Source organism: Odocoileus virginianus, chromosome 11 (assembly GCF_023699985.2).
Source record: "Odocoileus virginianus isolate 20LAN1187 ecotype Illinois chromosome 11, Ovbor_1.2, whole genome shotgun sequence".
NCBI lineage: Eukaryota > Metazoa > Chordata > Mammalia > Artiodactyla > Cervidae > Odocoileus > Odocoileus virginianus.
Genome location: NC_069684.1, coordinates 54,235,372 through 54,253,612, shown reverse-complemented (window position 1 = coordinate 54,253,612; position 18,241 = coordinate 54,235,372). Strand labels below are relative to the sequence as shown.

General features: G+C 49.5%; 1 protein-coding gene across 1 annotated transcript; it reads left to right on the top strand.

Moving 5' to 3' along the window:
• Positions 1-11,510: 11,510 nt before the first annotated feature.
• Positions 11,511-17,166, top strand: HLX (H2.0 like homeobox). Its single transcript, XM_020881861.2, has 4 exons — positions 11,511-12,582; positions 13,373-13,552; positions 14,306-14,490; positions 16,299-17,166. Exons 1-4 carry the CDS (start codon positions 11,991-11,993, stop codon positions 16,794-16,796), a joined length of 1,455 nt encoding a protein of 484 aa, XP_020737520.2. The 5' UTR covers positions 11,511-11,990; the 3' UTR covers positions 16,797-17,166.
• Positions 17,167-18,241: the final 1,075 nt, after the last annotated feature.

Sequence of the window (18,241 nt, the reverse complement as noted above, 5' to 3'; positions counted from 1 at the left end):
CTCCACTCTCAAGTTGCAGTGGAAAAAGGTGACCTGGATCTTCAGGCTGAGGGCAGGAGTGGAGGGTGAGATGGTTTGGATCAAGGCCTTCCTAGGCCTGTTTCCAAACCGTACCTAGTTGGTCAAATACTTTAAGTATTCAGGGCGATTCACTTTTAGTAGTGCACTGACACCTGAGTATAAACTGAGGGATTTCATTTCGCTTGTGAATCGGACACAGACTTTTGCCCTCATTGAATTCTGATCATGGGCAGCCTGATACTAAACACAGGAGGCAAGGAAAAGCATGTGCTCTGAATCCTGGAGAGAGAAAGAGGTTTCAGGCTAGTGTAAGGGCTTGTGGAGCTGGGATTCCTCTTGACAAGGGGATGTTGAAAATGGGGTGCTCAAAGAGTTATGTGTTTTTACCAGTTAGAGATGCAATTATTAAAGTTTGTGAACATCTATGGAAGAAGAGAATAGGAGAATTGGGCACCCTCGTGAGAAGTTGGGGTAATGTGAATTGAAATAATAATGAGATATCAATTCATATCTATCAGATCGGCAGAAGTTTAAAAGAACCAAAAATGTCTGTTACTGGCAGGGCTGTGGGGAAGAAAGATAATGTTATAATTAACAGTGGAAATGTGAATTGTTACAACTATTTTAGAAAGCAATCTGACAACATCTACTTAATATGTGTATATATATATTCAGATAAAAATATGTAACAGTATTTAATTATATAAATAACTAATTAAAACATAATTATACATTTATGTCCCCTTTGACCCAGCAAACTTTTTTTTGGGAATCTTTTTTAAAAAAATAGAAATAGAGTAATCAGTATATAAGGACTAACTCACAATGGTGCTTCTTGCAGAATTGATTGTGATCATAGTTGGAGAAACAACTAGAAACCTAGTCAATGCCCATCAATATAGGGATGATATATTGTCACACATTCACATTACAGAATGTTATCCAAATCAAAAGCAATAAAAAATGGAGGATAAATCAAATAAAACCCCATGATTTTCAACAGGAGCAACAAAACCCTGGAAATAGACAGCACGATAGTGTAGTTTGCAAAGGAAGGCCATGAATCCCACCCAGCAGCACACAGAACGTTAGATGCTGACATTCAAGCCTCTGTCTCTCAGTTTTTCTTGGGTTTTCTCTCAGATAGGTTTTATTCTCCTAATGGCAAGCTGGGCATCCAGACATGTATTTTTCTCTGAACTGGTAATTCTGGGGAAAGGGAGAGATCCTGTTTTTCATCATCTCCATCCATCTTGGTAAAGGACTCTGATCGGTCCCACTCTCATAAACTTGTCACACACTTGTCCCGTGCAGGGTCCCATAATTTACAACTCAAACTCTGGGGAAAAAGTTGGGTTGTTTCCAAAAGGGAGCATGCTAGACTGATCAGAAAAGTAACAGATGGGGACTTCCCTGGTGGTTCTGTGTCTAAGACTCTGAGTTCCCATGCAGGGGGTCTGGGTTCGATCCCAGGTCAGGAAGCTAGATTCCACATGCTGCAACAAAGATCCTGTGTGCCACAACTGAGATCTGGTGCGGCCAAACAAGCAAATAAATAAAATTAACAAATAAAAAGATAACAGATATTCATTGTGATACCCACCTATCTTTTCTCTATGCATATGCATGTATTAGTAGAGTTCAGCTCATAATGCTAATAAAAATACTTGAACATGTAGTGCATTTTCCTATACTACTGAAAACTTTTCATAACCTTCAATTTTCTATGAAACTGATTGCAAAGAGAGAAAGGGACTTACTTAACCTCTTGCCTTTCATATTTCTGCAGTCTATTGGTACTGCTGTATAAAGCCAAATATCTTGGGTAAGTGGAAGACCCACGTGTGAGGAAACAGACTCTCCCACTGAGTCAACAGCCCCGTTCAGCAGTAAGAACAAAGGAAAGTGTCAAGTTATGAGTAAAACGAGTGAAGGGAGCATTGCTTCCCACCTCTCTGTCTATTGACTTTGTTTCATACATTGAAAGGGAACAAAGTCAAGAGAATCGGTGGGCGGCAGTAGATGGGAGAGAGTAAGATGAATCAATTGAGATATGGAATCAAGGAGCCAACTCATTATTTCAACCATAAACTTGTCCACAAATGTTTCTTGAACACCTAATATGTATCTGGCACTTTGTTAGGTACATAAACATAGGTCCTGTCCTTGGAGGAGAAGCAGAGGACAGGTGGAAAACAAATGATTAAAAATGTGATGAGGATGGGGAATACGTGTAAATCCATGGCTGATTCATGTCAATGTATGACAAAAACCACTACAATATAAAAAAAAAATGTGATGAGGACCACTTCCAAGAGGTACTTAGACCTATAGGCTGGACCAAAGGAGGAGCAGACCTAATTTAGCTGGGAAATCAGGGGAGGCTTCCTTGAGGAAGCGTCCTTTGTATGGACAGCTGAAAGGTAAATGAGTGGGCTACACAGAGGTTTAGTGAGGAAAATGTCCTGCAAAGACCCCACAGCAGAAAAGGCGTGGTGTGCTCACAGGACCTAGAGAAGGCTAACTCAGCTTCATCCAGAAGGTGAAGATGGTGGAACCAGATGGGGCTGGGCCAGTGACTAGGGCTGTAATCATGCAGAGCATTGGAGGAGATGTGCAAGATTAGAGACTGTATGCCAAGGGCAGCGGAAAGCCACTGTTGGGCTTTGGATAGAGGAGGGATATGGTTAAAAATGAGTAGTTAATAGATCCCTTGTTTTGTGGAATAGACAGCAGACTGAAGGGGGGAGGCTGCAGGAAGGCCAGTAGGAGGCTCCGTGATAGTTTAGGGGAGGATGGATGGTGGCTGGACTGAGGTGGGGGTCAGGGTACAGAGAGAAGTGGAAGGCTTTTTGATATCCTCGAGAGCTGGAAGACTGGTTAAATGTGACGAATGAGCAAAAAAGAGTCCAGGGTGACTATCAGATTTGGATTAAAAAAACAAACAGAGGCTGTGGTGCCTTTACCAAGAACCTCGGAGGCGAAAGAGTTTGTGAAGATAAATAATGAGCTCAGTTTGGGACAGGTCCGGTGTGAGGTACAAGTGCGACAAACAAGTAGAGGGTTTGAGCAGGGGGCTCCATATACACAGAAGAGTCAGAGAATTATTCATGTGAACTCAACGCCAAGCCAATGTTTTAGGAGAGCTTGCACCTGAATTAGGTGGAGAATTGTCAGCCATTCACCCTCTTCCACGTGGGAAGGAAGAGTCAACCCGTGTGTGTCACCTGTGGGGGCCAGCTTCATCTTTGTGTTCATTTTCTGCTTACACGGTTTCCCATTTAGTGATATCGGGGAGCATCTGAAATGTTCGTACTCTTTTCTTTTAAGGAATTAAACAATATTTCTTTATGGTTGCGCTGGGTTTTCATTGCTGCATGAAGCCTTTCTCGAGTTGCAGCCAGCAGGGCTCCTCTCTGTTGTGGGGCGTGGGCTTAGTTGCCCCAGGGCACGTGAGATCTTCCCGGAGCAGGGATCCAACCGACATTCTCTGCGTTGGCAGGCGGATTTTCAACCACTGGACCACCAAAGAGGTCTAAATGTTAGTATTCTTGAAATAAAACTTCTTTCCTTTGTGGATCCTGAAAAAGCACAATGAACAAATAACACAATGGGGCCCATCAAGAGAACTCATGCTCTAAAGTGGCAGTTGGTTCTGTAATGGTTTCTTCTCCATCACCAAGAGACCTCATATATTCTGAGTGTTGGGATTTCTCACTTTACTGGTAAAGCACTGTTAAGGCTAACAACTAAATAATAAGATAAACCTCCTGAAGATTAAATCCTTGGTGGTGGTGGACAGGGAGCACGCAGTTGTGTTCAACTCTTTGCTGCCCCCATAGACTGTGGCCCACCAGGCTCCTCTGACCATGGGATTTTCCAAGCGAGTATACTGGAGTGACTTGCCATGCCTTCCTCCAGGGGATCTTCCCGACCGAGGGATCGAACCCACATCTCCTGCATCTCCTGCATTGGTAGGCAGATTCTTTACCATTGAGCCACCTGGGAAGTCAATATTAATTGTATTCTATTCTCTACAAAATGAGGGTACTGAAATACAATTATGTTACAAACCTTGCCTTCCCCAACAGGCTCATGGCCACCCCAAATTATCAAATTGGGCTTTTGTAAATACTTCTGTTTTGAACCTACCAGCTTATTTATCTGAGTCTGATTACAAACAGAACAGTGAGCCCTGAGTTCAAGAGTATAAATTCAAACACAACTGATCACTTGAAAGAAACATGAAAATTTTGTCAGTGTCTCCCAAGGGAGGAAGCAGCCACACACAAAAAAACAAACCATAAAGCTGAGTGTTAAATTCTCATCAAGCACCCCATCTACGAATTTGTGATTGAATGTGGTTATATCCATGTTCTAATACAGTATGTGCTCCAACAGGGACGGTTTAAATGACATCACTGTCTACTGTCCTGTCTACTCTATCTTCTAAACTTTTTCAATTCATCCTCTCTCCTCAGCTTTCCCTCCATCTACACTTCAGGCCACCCCTATTTCTCTCAGGAACAAAGTTTCTGTAAACAGGCTGAGGTAGGTGGATACTGGTTAGCAGGAAGATCCCATTTCCATTGGGGTCTTTGTGACCCTAGACTTGCCTTTTTACTTCTTTATGATTCTGATTCTCTTTTAAGGCCCATGAAAAGAGTATTCTAGTCACTTTTTAATACCCACGATTCATATAAAAGAACATGAAATAACTAGAATACACCTATACTGCTCTATCTCTGGGATTTAGAAGTGAAAGTTTATCTTTTTTGTGTGTATTTCACTTGGGCATTGAAATCCTGTAGAACTATTTGATGCTGATGGGGGAAAATGAATGGCAGAGCTCTGGGGTTTGAAGTACCCATCTTTGCTTCTTTCTCACTATTTGGAGAACTTGTAGACAGAGGACAGACCCTAGGAGAACTCTAAAATGCCATTTGTAGAGATGTGGATGGACCTAGAGTCTGTCACACAGAGTGAAGCAAGTCAGAAAGAGAAAAGCAGATCTCTAATATTAATGCATATATGTGGGATCTAGAAAACCGGTATAGATGAACCAATTTCTACGGCAAGAATAGAGATGCAGACATAGAGAAAGGACATGTAGACACAGGGGGAGAAGGGAAGGGTGAGATGAATTGAGAGATTAGGGCTGACATATATACACTGCCCTGTGTAAAATAGCTAGCTAGTGGGAAGGTGCTGCAAATCTCATAGTACCATAGCTCAGCCTGGTACTCTGTGATGTCCTAGAAGGGGTGGGATGGGGTGGGGTGTATACATGTATACATGTAGCTGGTTTACTTCATTGTACAGCAGAAACTACACAAAATTGTAAAGCAATTATATGCCAACAAAAATTAAACAGAAATCCATTCTGCAATTTCCTTCTTTAGTTTCCTGCAAGGAGCCCCTGCCCAATGCTCTCACGCTCTTCCCTCTGCTCCACTAAAGCCTGGGCTCTTGTCTGCTTGTCATGTTCACAGTCTCCTTCTCCCCCCCCCCCCCCCACCTCCTGCCCCAGCAAAGGTTCTTTGCCTTCAGATTGGTGCACAATGAAAAGGATCAGATACATGAATTTATAGTACGATGTCTCATCTCCAAAGAGGAAAATTCTCCAAGAGTAGAATTTCAGCTACCTTGAGGAGAAGGGGAGAGAAACAATATGAACCCAGGGTCTTTCAAATACCTGTAATCATAATTTAGTGATGTGATCACCAGTCTTCCTGTTTAACAGTGTTCCTGTGACACCTCCCGTGTTAGACACAATTATACACTATAGGCCCTTTCCTGAAACTGATGCACATTCAGATGGAGGGCAGAGACTTTTTCCTCTGAATTAAACATTTCCCCTAAAGAAATTGGCCAAGGGGCATAGCTCTGGCTGATGAGTCAGAAAATGTAGCCTTTGCTCCCTGCAACACCATTTCCTAACCATGTAACCTTAGACAAGCCACTTAACCTCTCTGAGGAGCAACTTCCTAAACTCACATCAGGATAATAATACCTCCTCTTCATTCTTACAATGGGTTATTTTAGAAAATAAGTAAGATAATAAATGTGAGCTGGCCTTGAGATCTGTAAAATATAAGGTATTAGAACTGAAGGCTGACAACTTCCCTCACCCCGTCTGGTGATTTCAAAGACATCCTACAAGATATTTCCATATTGTCGGCAATATGGAAGGAAGCAGCTGCTGGTCCAAGCCAATTTTAGAAACCTGCATTTTTGCAAAAGGAAGAGTCAGCTCTCATCACAGCAATGTTGCTGGCACAGGACGGGCGCTGCAAGACAACAATGCAGGGATGGCCCAGCAGGTGTCAGTAGAGAACCAACTTTTGGTATGAAGCAGGCTCATTGAGGGATGAGGTGATGCAGGGACTTGAGCTCCAACAGGACTGGCAGAATTCCGCCCTTAAATTCAGAGCTGTCTCAATTCTGGAAGCGCAGAACTGGCACCACTGACATGGGGACAACCCTTGGGCTCTATCTATATTAAACTGAGAATCTTCTCCCTTCAGAGGATTCCTTCTGACTCCCACCTCTTAATCTGGGAGTAATTAAGTCCCTCCTCTGTTCTTAGAACCCATGGTCTAACTTGGGAATATTATCTCAAAGGAAAGGAAAGCTTTGTTTGTCTAGATAAACATTCTTCTGGGAATGCCTTTTCTCTCTCCCTCTCAACAGCAGAGTTGTTTTTTAACATACAATTTTCACCCACACCTGCTTCTCCTACCTTAACATTCAACTCACTCCCTAGAAGTCAAATCTCAGCTATTCAGATTTAATAACTCAAGCAACCAATCCAGCTTCTACAAGGCAAGTGACTAATACGTGGAGGAGAAGTGAGAGTGGTTTCGGCTACCACACAGAAACCTGTTGAATGAAGTACTAAATTGCTTCCATGTTAAGATGGTCTCTCGTAACTTACTCTTACGAGGACATGACTTCACTGCACATATATGTGAATCTATCTTATAAATGCCACATGGAAATGGGTTCTATCATTATGCCTCATGAGGTCTGAGGTCTTTCTTGGCTGAGTGTGGAGAGATGACTTGGAGAGACAGAGATACAGCTTTTTACATCAGCAGAAAACTCCAAACTGCCTGGAGAAAACCTCAAACTGCCTGTGCTGCCCTTCTCCCCAATCTCTAAGATCCTCAGTGATTGGGGTGTGTGTGTGTGTGTGTGTGTGTGTGTGTGTGTGTGTGTAAGAAAGAGAGAGGGAGAGAGAGAGAAAGAGGGAGAGAAGAAGTACATGTATGTGAAGTGGTATATCCTATTCATGGGATAAAAGAAATATGTGAGAAACTCTGTGAGAAGAAAGGCTAAGTGAGACCAGACCCAAAAGGCTGTCTGCAGCTCCAAAACCAGTCCTGTTGCCAAGAGGTCAAGGGCAGAGCTATGGCCACATAAAGAGATGGCCACCTGTGAGTCTGCCTCACCTGGGAAATGAGAAAAGGAATAAATCAAGTGGCTATGGACTTTGTGGTCCCACCACATTGTTATTCACCTTTCCTAACCCCTATCAAAGTCTAACTGTTTTTAAAAACTCAGGAACTATATTAACTTCTGGAATATTAAGGTCTCCAGAACAAGGGCATTATGGCCTATTTAGAATAATCCAAGGGATGTGTGTGTGTTCTCTAGAGTCCTAAACTCTAGTACATAGCCTCCACAAGGAACAGAAGGCCCGCACCCAGTACTAAATGCAAGCACTGGCCCAGCAGTCTGTAAATCTTGGGCTGGCAGAATGACAGGCAGAATATACTCAGATTCCTACCTTGCTGCAAACCTCTCACATCCTGAGAGCTGGGTAAGCTAAGTTTTCTTCTCATTTTGACTGTGAATATTTAATTATGTCCATCCTTTCCTTTGTTTGAAAAAGTATTTAAAATTAAGATTGTGTGTAAGGGGGTCCCAAATCCACAGAGCAATTAACTTGTGTGTTATTCTGCTCAGAGTCCAAAAGCAGGAACAAAAGCAGAAAACACAACTGGACAGCTGAAGCCCTTGAAGAGTTATGTTATGTAAATAAGCAAAGCTCAACATTTACTCTCCTTGAGTTTTTATGCTCAGTGGGTGTGTATCTGTGTCCCCAAGTTTAGGACAAGAATTTGCATTGGTGGTTTAAGGATGGAGACTTGGAATACAGTACAACCGGAGGGCAATAGGGCCCATCTCTTGCTTCAGTCAATGCATAAACCTCTGATTTAGAAGGGAAGGGTCGTATGCATTAAAGAACTGATCCGATGCCATTGTGGCATCTCCGCCTCTAGCGTCCCTCCTCCCCGTCCCCCACCGCCCAAAGTTGTTAAACCTTTTAGTATAAACCACTACCTCTGTTGCTCTATTGTCAATTGTAATTTGCCCGTGTAGCTATGCAAACGTCTTTTCATCTCAGCTTCCTCAAAAGACAGCGCTGCCAAATTTAAGCTCAAGTTAATTTGGCTCAGTCTGGCCCTCTTCACTTCTGCTAGAACCCGGTATCCGCGGCTACCAGGCCCCCGGAGCCCTCGCCTCTGCCCTCAGGTCCTCGGCCTGTCTCAATTGCTCTGGACCGGTTCATTTCGCCACAGCCCGGAGCCGCTCGGAAAGCAAAGATTAAAGGGGAAAGTCGCAGCTGTATATTTATATTTTCATTGCTAGAAGGGAATTGATTTCCGCGCATTTATTTTGGTAGTTGTAATACACAAGGGCGGATTTGCGTCACCCGAGCAACTTGTCGGTGGAGATAAAGTTGCACAAATATTGAAAGGGGAAGTGCTAGGAGTCATTATAGAGTTTTTCTCCGGAAGAAATAAGGATTTCTGCAGTATCCTAAAATACTAAGGCCGCTTCTATTTTGAGCCCAATCTCGCAGGCACATCCGCTCATTTAGCCGGAGTTTGAGCCCATCAAAAAACAGGAGATGACCTGAACTCCGGCGAGTCCAGGGTTTCCTGCTGCTTTCTTGGTTCTGAGGGGGTGGAGGGAGTAGGGAGGAGGAGGAGATTCTGAGCACTCAAAAGAGGGCGAGGGGCTCGCAGAGTTGGAGCCTGGGCCAAAGGCTTGTGGAGGGGAGGCAGAAGGTGGTCCCAAAGGCTTCCTTTTTCGCGTTTCCCTCCGGGAGCTCCGAGGGGGTCTGAGAGGCGCTGATGCGGTTGCAATGAAATCGAGAGCAAGGACGGGCACGCTAGTCCGGTTGCAACTTACAATCAGGCCGTGCGGGCTTGGCGGGCAGAGAGGAGCGGGCGGCAGGGTTAGGAGTTTTCGGGGGAAAATGCGCCCTGGGGCCCCATCCTTGCCCCTGCTACTCCGGGCCTTGAAATGCTGCAGATGCGGGTAGAGGGCGCCGCTGGAAACCCGCAGAGCCGACGTTCCGCCCCGCATGCATCCCGCGCCGGTTCCCGAGGGTCGCGTCTTGTTTACGGGCGGGCTGCCTGGGGTGAGGCCTAAATGCGCCTCTTTTGGAACTGTGAGTTTGTGCTTAGGCCGTGGCTTCAGTGCTCGCAGCGGAATTGGAAGTGACACCAGAAAAAAAGAGAGGAAGAGAGGGCTTCAGGCCGCCCCTACACTCACTGGCGCTAGTGTCTTTCCCCGAGGGCAGCGAAGTTATACAGAGGCCGCGCCCTCCCACTAGAGTCTCCCTGGAATCCTCAGCGTATTCCTTGCAAAGCCTGCACTGGAGCCTTTTAAGGAGGGTCCAACACCTCAAGTGGCTTTATACTCATCTACCTCTTTGTCTCTGGCTAGAAACAAAAGGGCTGGTCTTCCTGCCTTTCTCTTGCCCCAGGTGCCCATGACCTTAGCAGATCACCCCACCCCTACCCCCTTTCAATCCCTGGACAGAACATCTCTTTCCCGGCTCCACTGAGCAGGGCAAGAAACCTCTTGAGTAAGAGAAGGAGGGAGAGACAGAGGACTGGGGTGGGGCGGTGTTGTTCTCAAAGCTGACTGGTCACAAATAATTGATTAGTGATTGTTACTTTCCTGGAGAAAGCCAAAAGCTTAAAATGACAGCATCTGCAATCAGTGACCAGAAACCGCTAGCCCAAACCCCGAACTCGAGATAGGCATGACAAATTCAGTTGTCTTCCTGGATTTCTTTGGTAAAGACCAAAGTTTCACTTTAAAATGCCACAGAAGCTTTATGGCAATGGTACTGAAAGTTTGGGGAGGAAAATGCCACAGAAGCACGGAAGTTCTATTAGCAGATGCTTATTAGCACAATCGAAAACAAAAGATTTCGTGGCTTCATTATTAGTATCATTTTATTTTCTTCCTGAAAATGTGCAAGAAGAACTCATCTGGGTGGCCTGTGGTTTGTTTGGGAGAGGGGTGGGGAAATCCATTCTGACTCTAATTTAAAAGAGAACGAATTCTTAAAATAGAGACATTGATGTTGCAGAAACCCCCCACTACACCGACTCTGTGCTGCAAAGACCCCAATTGCGAATAGTCCGCCCACTGCAGCTTTCCCTGCGACCAGGCCTAAGGGGTTCCCTGGGGAAACAGTCGCAGCAAATGAAAGCAGCATTTAACCCCAAGGAAATCGACTCTTGTGGGCACTTGCAAAACAACGGACGCCACGTGATCGGGGATGTGGCGGAGGAGGGAGGGTGACATTTCCTACAAGGTGCAGCGGAGGAGGGGACGCGCGTGCCGCGCTCCCGGTTTCGGGACGGCGGCCTGTTTGGTTGTCCCTGAGGCTCGGGGCGGAGGGGGCGGGTGGAGTGGGGAGAAGGTTTGGCTGCGTCCAAGAGAGGCGTTCGGAGACATCCGTCTTATTTTGTTTGAAAAGTTACTCGTTCAAGTTGTCAGTGTGTGACAGCTCAGAATAAAGCTCATTTGCGACCGCCCCTCCTCTCTTCCCTGAGGATCTCCGCGGCCGGGAAGCAGAAGAGGCGCTCAGTTGCGGGGGGCGAGGTGGGGGGGGTGGGGCTTAGTGTCGCTGCACTGGCGCGCGACAGCCCAGGGCAGGGCCGCTCGGGGGCCGGGACCCAAGAAAGACTGAGCTTGGTAGAGGACACCTACTCTCGGGGATAGAGGCCGACTGGAGAAAAATCGGGCCCGAGAGAAGTAAAGAGAGGAGGGAAACCTTGGGCGCCGTCAGCGTTCTAGGAGGCCGGCTTTGTACCCTCGAAAATAGGCAGGAGCACCAGTTTCCTTGAAAGAGCGCTCCAGGAGCGCTGTGGCCAACTCTCCGCGCCTGGTGCCGATTCGGAGCCGTAGAAGTTAGTGGGAGGTTAGGACTCCCTGGAACAGCGGTTCGGGCCCCTGCTCTTTGCAGAGTGCGCGCCTAACGCAGCTCAGCCCACGCGGCAGCAGCAAACAGTTTGGCGTGGCCGGGGCGTGGCCGAGGGGGGCAGGCCACGCCCCCTTTCCCAGTTCCCCTCCGTTTCCCACTCCCCATTGGTCGCCAGCGTGGCCAATGAGCGCTCGGATCGAGGTCCTACCCTGGGTCTGACTCGAAAGCTCCTGCCAAAACTTTGGGAGTTTTTAGAGAGGAGTTTTTTTTTTTCCCCTCTCTTATTTTTTTTTTTTTTCCAAACTAACGGATTATTATTGTTGTTATTTTAAATTTAGCTCTTAAGGCTTAGCTGTTTGGGTGTTTCTTTCGGTGCCCGATTCCCGTCTACCCGGCTTCCCTGGCGTTCGTGCAGCCGCGGCCCCCGCCCGCCTAGCCGCTCCAGCGCCCCTGGTTCGCCTTCCAGCCCGCGGGGAGCGCGGGCGCCGCGCCGCCTTTAAAGTGAGGCCAGGGGCCGAGGCTGTGGCCGGCCGGCCTGGATCCGGCCCTAGCCTCCTCCCTCGGTGGCGCTAGGGCTCCCTGGCCTGTCTGCAGTTCGGACGGAGACGAATAAGCGGAGCGTCCCCAGCGGGGCTGCCGCCTCCTCCTGGACTTAGCTCCTCTCCCCGCGCACCCACCCATCCACCCGGCCGAGCCAGGCCGCGGCGGCCTCTCGGCGCACCCCGCCAGGATGTTCGCCGCCGGGCTGGCTCCCTTCTACGCGTCCAACTTCAGCCTCTGGTCGGCCGCCTACTGCTCCTCTGCTGGCCCCGGCGGCTGCTCCTTTCCTCTGGACCCCGCCGCCGTCAAGAAACCCTCCTTCTGCATCGCGGACATCCTGCACGCGGGTGTTGGGGAGCCCGGGGCGACCCCTGAGGGTCTGGCGGGGGCCTCGGCTGCTGCCCTCACCGCGCACTTGGGATCGGCTCACCCGCACGCCTCTTTCCAAGCTGCCGCCAGATCCCCGCTTCGACCCACCCCGGTGGTGGCGCCCTCCGAAGTCCCTGCTGGCTTCCCTCAGCGACTGTCCCCGCTCTCAGCCGCTTACCACCACCATCACCCACAGCAACAACAGCAGCAGCAACAACCGCAGCAGCAACAGCCTCCGCCTCTACCCCGGGCTGGCGCCTTGCAGCCCCCGGCCTCCGGGTCGCGGGTGGTCCCTAATCCCCACCAGAGCGGCTCCGCCCCGGCCCCCTCCAGCAAGGACCTCAAGTTTGGAATTGACCGCATTTTGTCTGCAGAATTTGACCCTAAAGTCAAGGAAGGCAACACACTGAGAGGTAGGTCTTGGGAGAGAGGCTGCAGGCCTCTGATCAGGGAACTGACGCACTCGCCGATCCCTGGGGCGGTTTGGGATGCCTTTGAGTGTTTTTAGGATTAAGAACAAGTTGGTAAAATGAGGGAAAAGGAAATGAGTTGTAAGGAGACTGTGAAGCATTAGGTTTAGAACTCACTTGCTCTACGTTAGAAACAAAAAACACCCAGAAGAATCCAGGGATGCTTTAAAAACACACAGTCACAGAATCAATATTCATAAAAATGATCGGTGTAAATATTTGCTCAAAGGACTATCATCTGTGTGTCTCTTTAATCACATATCTGGAGAGAGAACTATATTATTGGACAGGAAAAGCCCTTTTGGGGAACATTTTCGCCTCCTTTGGTCTGATTTCTGGTGCGATTCCACCGAAGGACTATAGATGAACAATACTGACTGAACTCCCAAGAGGAGAGAGCAGAGTGAGGGCTTCTTTGGGGGAGACGGTTTAGTTCTATGGAATTCTTGGAAGACACCTGAATGTGTCTTGTTTAGGCCTCTTTGCCAAAAGCCCTTCCTAGTTATACGCATGGATGTGGACCTACAGGGCACACACAGGAACATTTCCTGCACTGCCCTTTGGCCAGTGTCCGGAGAGAGGCGTCTTGGGGGCTGGAGACAGAGATCTCTCACGACTTCGCTCCAGGAAAGCGGAATGGAGGGGGTGTTGGGCGGCAGAGAGAAACAAATCCCAGAGAGTGCGAGTGTGGGTCTGTGGAGGGATAACACCTCTTCTTTTCCCTTGTCCCCAGATCTCACGTCGCTGCTCACCGGCGGGCGGCCCACGGGGGTGCATCTTCCCGGCCTGCAGCCCTCCGCCGGCCAGTTCTTCACGTCTCTAGATCCCATTAATGAGGCCTCTGCCATCCTGAGTCCCTTAAGCTCGAACCCGAGAAATTCAGTTCAACATCAGTTTCAAGACACGTTTCCAGGTACGGAAACCCTCCCAAGCGCCCGCTTCACGCTTAGGTCGACCGCCAGCACATCTATTGGAGTTTCACGTGCAAGCCGCGGTTTAGCAATCCTAGAGTTGATGCTGGACGCTGCCGCTTCCAGAGAGAAAGTGAAAGATTTCCCAGGAAGCTAGATCAGTCTTTTGTAGCCTGGGGGATGGGGGAGTTTGGGGAGTCAAGAAAGTGTGTGGGGGGCAGGTGGGGGTGATGGGGAGGGGCCTTTCCCTAGTCATTTCTCCCTAAAGGGTGGTTTGAAAATGCAGCAAATGATGTTGCTTGTTAACGTAGGCACATTTTGGAGTGACCTCAGACACTTTTCCGCACCTGGGCACGGATGTGAGTGCACACACACACACACACACAGACACACACGAGTAGAGAATCGAGGCTGTCATCTTTGGATCCTTTAGGCCCGAGGGTTATTTTCGCCCACTCTGAGAATGACTGATGGCCACGCTTCGGTTTATGTCTTTCCTTTGGAATTAACCGACGAAATCCCGGGCTTGTCCACTCCACACTCCTGTTAGGCCTTCCGCCTATGGTCTTAAGAGTCCTAAGTTTCCTCTTTAGAGAGGCCATTCCGTGCCTGCCTGAAAGGGCTTTCAGCGCCGAGCCGATTGTTCAGGCAAAACAATTTTAAGCATCGTGTGAGTCCCAGGCGCGCAGGCCGCGGACGGAGCACTAACCGGGCCCTCCTGTCTCTCTCCTGTTCTGGCTCCCACCTGCTGGCAGGTCCCTACGCCGTGCTCACGAAGGACACCATGCCTCAGACGTACAAGAGAAAGCGCTCGTGGTCTCGGGCAGTCTTCTCTAACCTGCAGAGAAAAGGTCTGGAGAAAAGGTTTGAGATTCAGAAGTACGTGACCAAGCCAGACCGAAAGCAGCTGGCCGCAATGCTGGGTCTCACGGATGCGCAGGTAAGGACGCAGAGCCCTTTGGTGGGGCAGCAGCTCGCGGCCTAGCCCCAAGGCCCCTCCGCCCGGCCTGACTCTCCTTTTGCGGTGGAAACACTAGCTCTTGAATTTCACGAGACTTCGTGGACTTCTCAACTTGCGAGGGAGAGTGGAAGAGGGTGGGGGGAGAAGAGCAGAAAGAGCCCACCCTAAAGATATATGTCACAAGCTGCCGCATGCTTATTTTGGCCAACAAGGAAAAGCTTGTTGCTGAGAAAGCAAATAGGCCGCAGGAGATAATAATTACCTACTCCAACGTAGCGCAGTTGGCCGTCGGGGGCAGTTTCAGAAGTGATAAAAATCCAAAGTCAAGAGATTGTTGTTGTTGTTTTTTCTCCCTCCTCTTGTCCTCCCTCCCTCCTCCTCCTTCTGCTGCTGCTGGATTGTGAAATCCCCAGTTGTGAGGAAGTGAAAACATCATTTCAAACGGAATTACTTAGCCCCAGTAGGGTGAGAAGTCCACTTGGAGCGGCCACAGTCAGTCCCATTTTCTAACGGCCTGATGGGAGGGGGGCAGTGAGGAAGAGAAAGAAAAAAAGATTTTCTTAGAGCACCTAAGAGCATTACACCAGGTTCTGCCTACTTGAGTTGTTTGTTTGTTTGTTTTTTAAGGCAAACCTTCAAATAGCAAATCTGTTGTGCCTGAATTCATTTTTTTTTTCCTTTTCTCAAGTTCCAAGACCTGGATTTTTATTTTTTTAAGTTTTGAAAATAAAGAGTCACAGTTCTTCCATACCTCACAGCAGTGGCCCTTGCTTCCTGGGTGCTGAATATTCTGAACAGGGCTGAAGCCAAAGGCATTTTTTCACAGCTCCCTTAGCCCACCCCCACTTCTGTCCTTCATTACACAACTCCCCTCCCCAGCACACACACTGGAAGAGCCCAGCCGTTTTCCACCAGCTGTGGATGTTATTTTTAAAAGGGAAGCTGGAACTTGTGTGAAAGCATTGGGTCCCCCAGGGGATTATATATTTATATAGATCCTCTGAACCATCCCTACCCCCTTCCTCCACTTTGCACAGGTTTAATGCCAGCGTTTTCTTAGCCCTCAGAAGGATTAGTTTATCTCAAGCAGGGGCAGGGTCCTTATCAGTTTCTAAATACACACACACACACCCAAGAAAATGCTCTTTTACTGAAGGTCCATTGGTGCCCCCATGCCACTGGGATTAACTTTTTGAATCCCGTTCCCCTTTCTTTCTCAGGGTTCCTCCTTAAAAAGAAATATTCTTGTACTGACTTGCCTTCAGTAAAGGCCGTAGAGGAGCAGTGGACTTAGCAAGGATTCTTAACAGTGGGCCACCAAACCCTTGAGATTGTGTGAAAAATCTTGGGTATATGTTCGTTTTTCTGGCCCAGGGGTCCATAGTTTAATCGTGGGAGGGGGTGGTCCCGGCTCAGATGGGGTTAAGAAGCATCGATTTAGAGTATTGATGCCCCTAATTTGAAGATAAGGTGCAAGGACCTGCCTTTCCAACAAGCATCCAGGTGACTCCAGGCTACAGGTCGGAGGGCCACATTTTGAGAAACGGTCCCAGCGGCTTCCCTGAGCCAGGATCCCTGGTGGTCCTCGTGGTTTCCCTGGGCTGCCTCTGGGTCCCTGCTCCTAGCCCAGTACCTGGCCTGTGGTAGAGGTGCTGGGGACGATCAGTGATGCTTTTCCGCCTTGGGGAGAGGGTCTGGGATGCTCGAGAGTCGGATTGGAGCGAGCCTGCCTCTCATCTCCACGTCCCTTTTTGTCTCCCGGTGCGGCGCGGCGCGGCGCGGCGCAGGTGAAAGTGTGGTTCCAGAACCGGCGGATGAAGTGGCGGCATTCCAAGGAGGCTCAGGCCCAGAAGGACAAAGACAAGGAGGCGGGCGAGAAGCCGTCGGGCGGAGCCCCGGCTGCTGACGGCGAGCCGGAGGAGCGGAGCCCCAGCCGCTCGGAGGGAGAGGCGGAGAGCGAAAGCAGCGACCCGGAGTCTCTGGATATGGCCCCCAGCGACACGGAGCGGACTGAAGGGGCCGAGCGGGCTCTGCACCAAACGACGGTCATCAAGGCCTCAGCGGCCGGCGCCCTCCTGGCTGCCAGCAGCGGAGGCCCTGGAGGCAGCGGCGGCGGCGGCGGCTTCAACTTCGGCGGCTTGAGTAGCGGCAGCACCACCAGCGCTGGGAGCTCCGGCAGTCACAGCAGCGGCGGCGCCTCAGAGCTGCTCCCCGCACCCCAGCCTGCCCTCAGCAGCGCCCCCAAAAGCCCCGAGCCCGTCCCGGCTCCCCTTGGCGGCCTCTAGACTGGACGAGATTGGAGGAGCCCTGCGTGCAGACCCCCAGCCTTCCAGTGTGGGCTGGATTCTGTGCCTACTCTCCAGTGGTGGCGGGGCCCCGGGGTTCGAGACGCAGCGGCGGCGTCTCGCGCATCGCCTAGCCGGGTCGGTGCGGCCCACCCGGCACAGAGCCGAGGAAGAGTGCCCCGCACCCTCACCCCAACCGCCACCGCCAGGCTCCCAGCGTCTGACGAACACTCCTGCTCGGATACAGGCAGACCACACTGTGAAGCGTTGGACTAAACAGTTCTCCCCTCACTAGGGGTCACGGTGCAAAGACGCGATGCACTTAGGATGCCACAAACTTGTAAATAAAATGTTTACTCTGGTTTGTAAAGGCCACTTGGCTTGCTGGGGCGAGACGATCCTTAGGGTCTGGGCTCTCCGACCTGGACTTTAGCCCTGGGCACTGCTGGTTGCAGCCGCTGCAGGTGGGGGATGAGAGCTTGGGGGAGAGCATACTGCAACCCCGGAGCCACCTCTCTGCAGACTTGGGCAAAGGCTTAGAGGTTCCATCAGTCCGTTCCATCACGCCAGCTGCCATGATCTAGCGATCCATGCACCAGAGTATGGCCTGGGAGCCCAGTCTGCCATAGAATCTGATAGGCCTGTCCCACAGATGGTTTACCAGGAGTGTGTGCACCAGCTTTCCACAGCAGCTGTAAGCAGAGTGTAAGCAGGGTTGGTGGAGAAGAGGGTAGTGGGGGACGAGGTCAACCTCTCCAGCGCTGGTACTGGAGTCTAGAGAGGCAATTCCACCCCTTGCCTGTGCATGGAGTAGGGGGACTGGGCAGGTTCGCAGTGTCCAGAGAAAAGGACCACACACTGTCCGCCAGTGGCTAGGGCTGGAAGACTGAGCCTGTGATGATTTTAAAGCTGCCAACGTATTGCACGGCAGAATGGTGATTGTTCAGGGTCACTTCCCTTGTCCCAGATTGAGGAGGAACCCAAACCAGAACTTGGACCTTCTGGCTCACATTTGGTCAGTGAAGGGCCTGAAACACTGCACATCATCTGTACCTCCCCCAGCAGCATGTACACACACACACACGATCTTCCAATAGACCGGTCCCTACAGTTGACCATTTCCAAGCTGAGGTGAGATGAAAGGCAGTTCTCCCCTCATACTGCAAATGGAATATAGCAAATCTATTTTTGCCTCCATGTTGCTTCTGGGATGGGCCATTCAATTTTTTCCTCTTTTTTTTTTTTTTTTTGAAACCTTGAAGAGTAAGAGTCAAATCTCTCTCCAAGACAGCCACACCCCTTTCCCTTGAAACTAAGAAATGTCTGGAGTTGGTAAAACGTTATTTCAGGAGATTTTAGAACAAATAGGCCTTGTGGACAAAACTGGATCACCCTGGTCTGTTTGACACTGAGCTGGGGCGAGGGCATAGCCCTCTTACAGACCC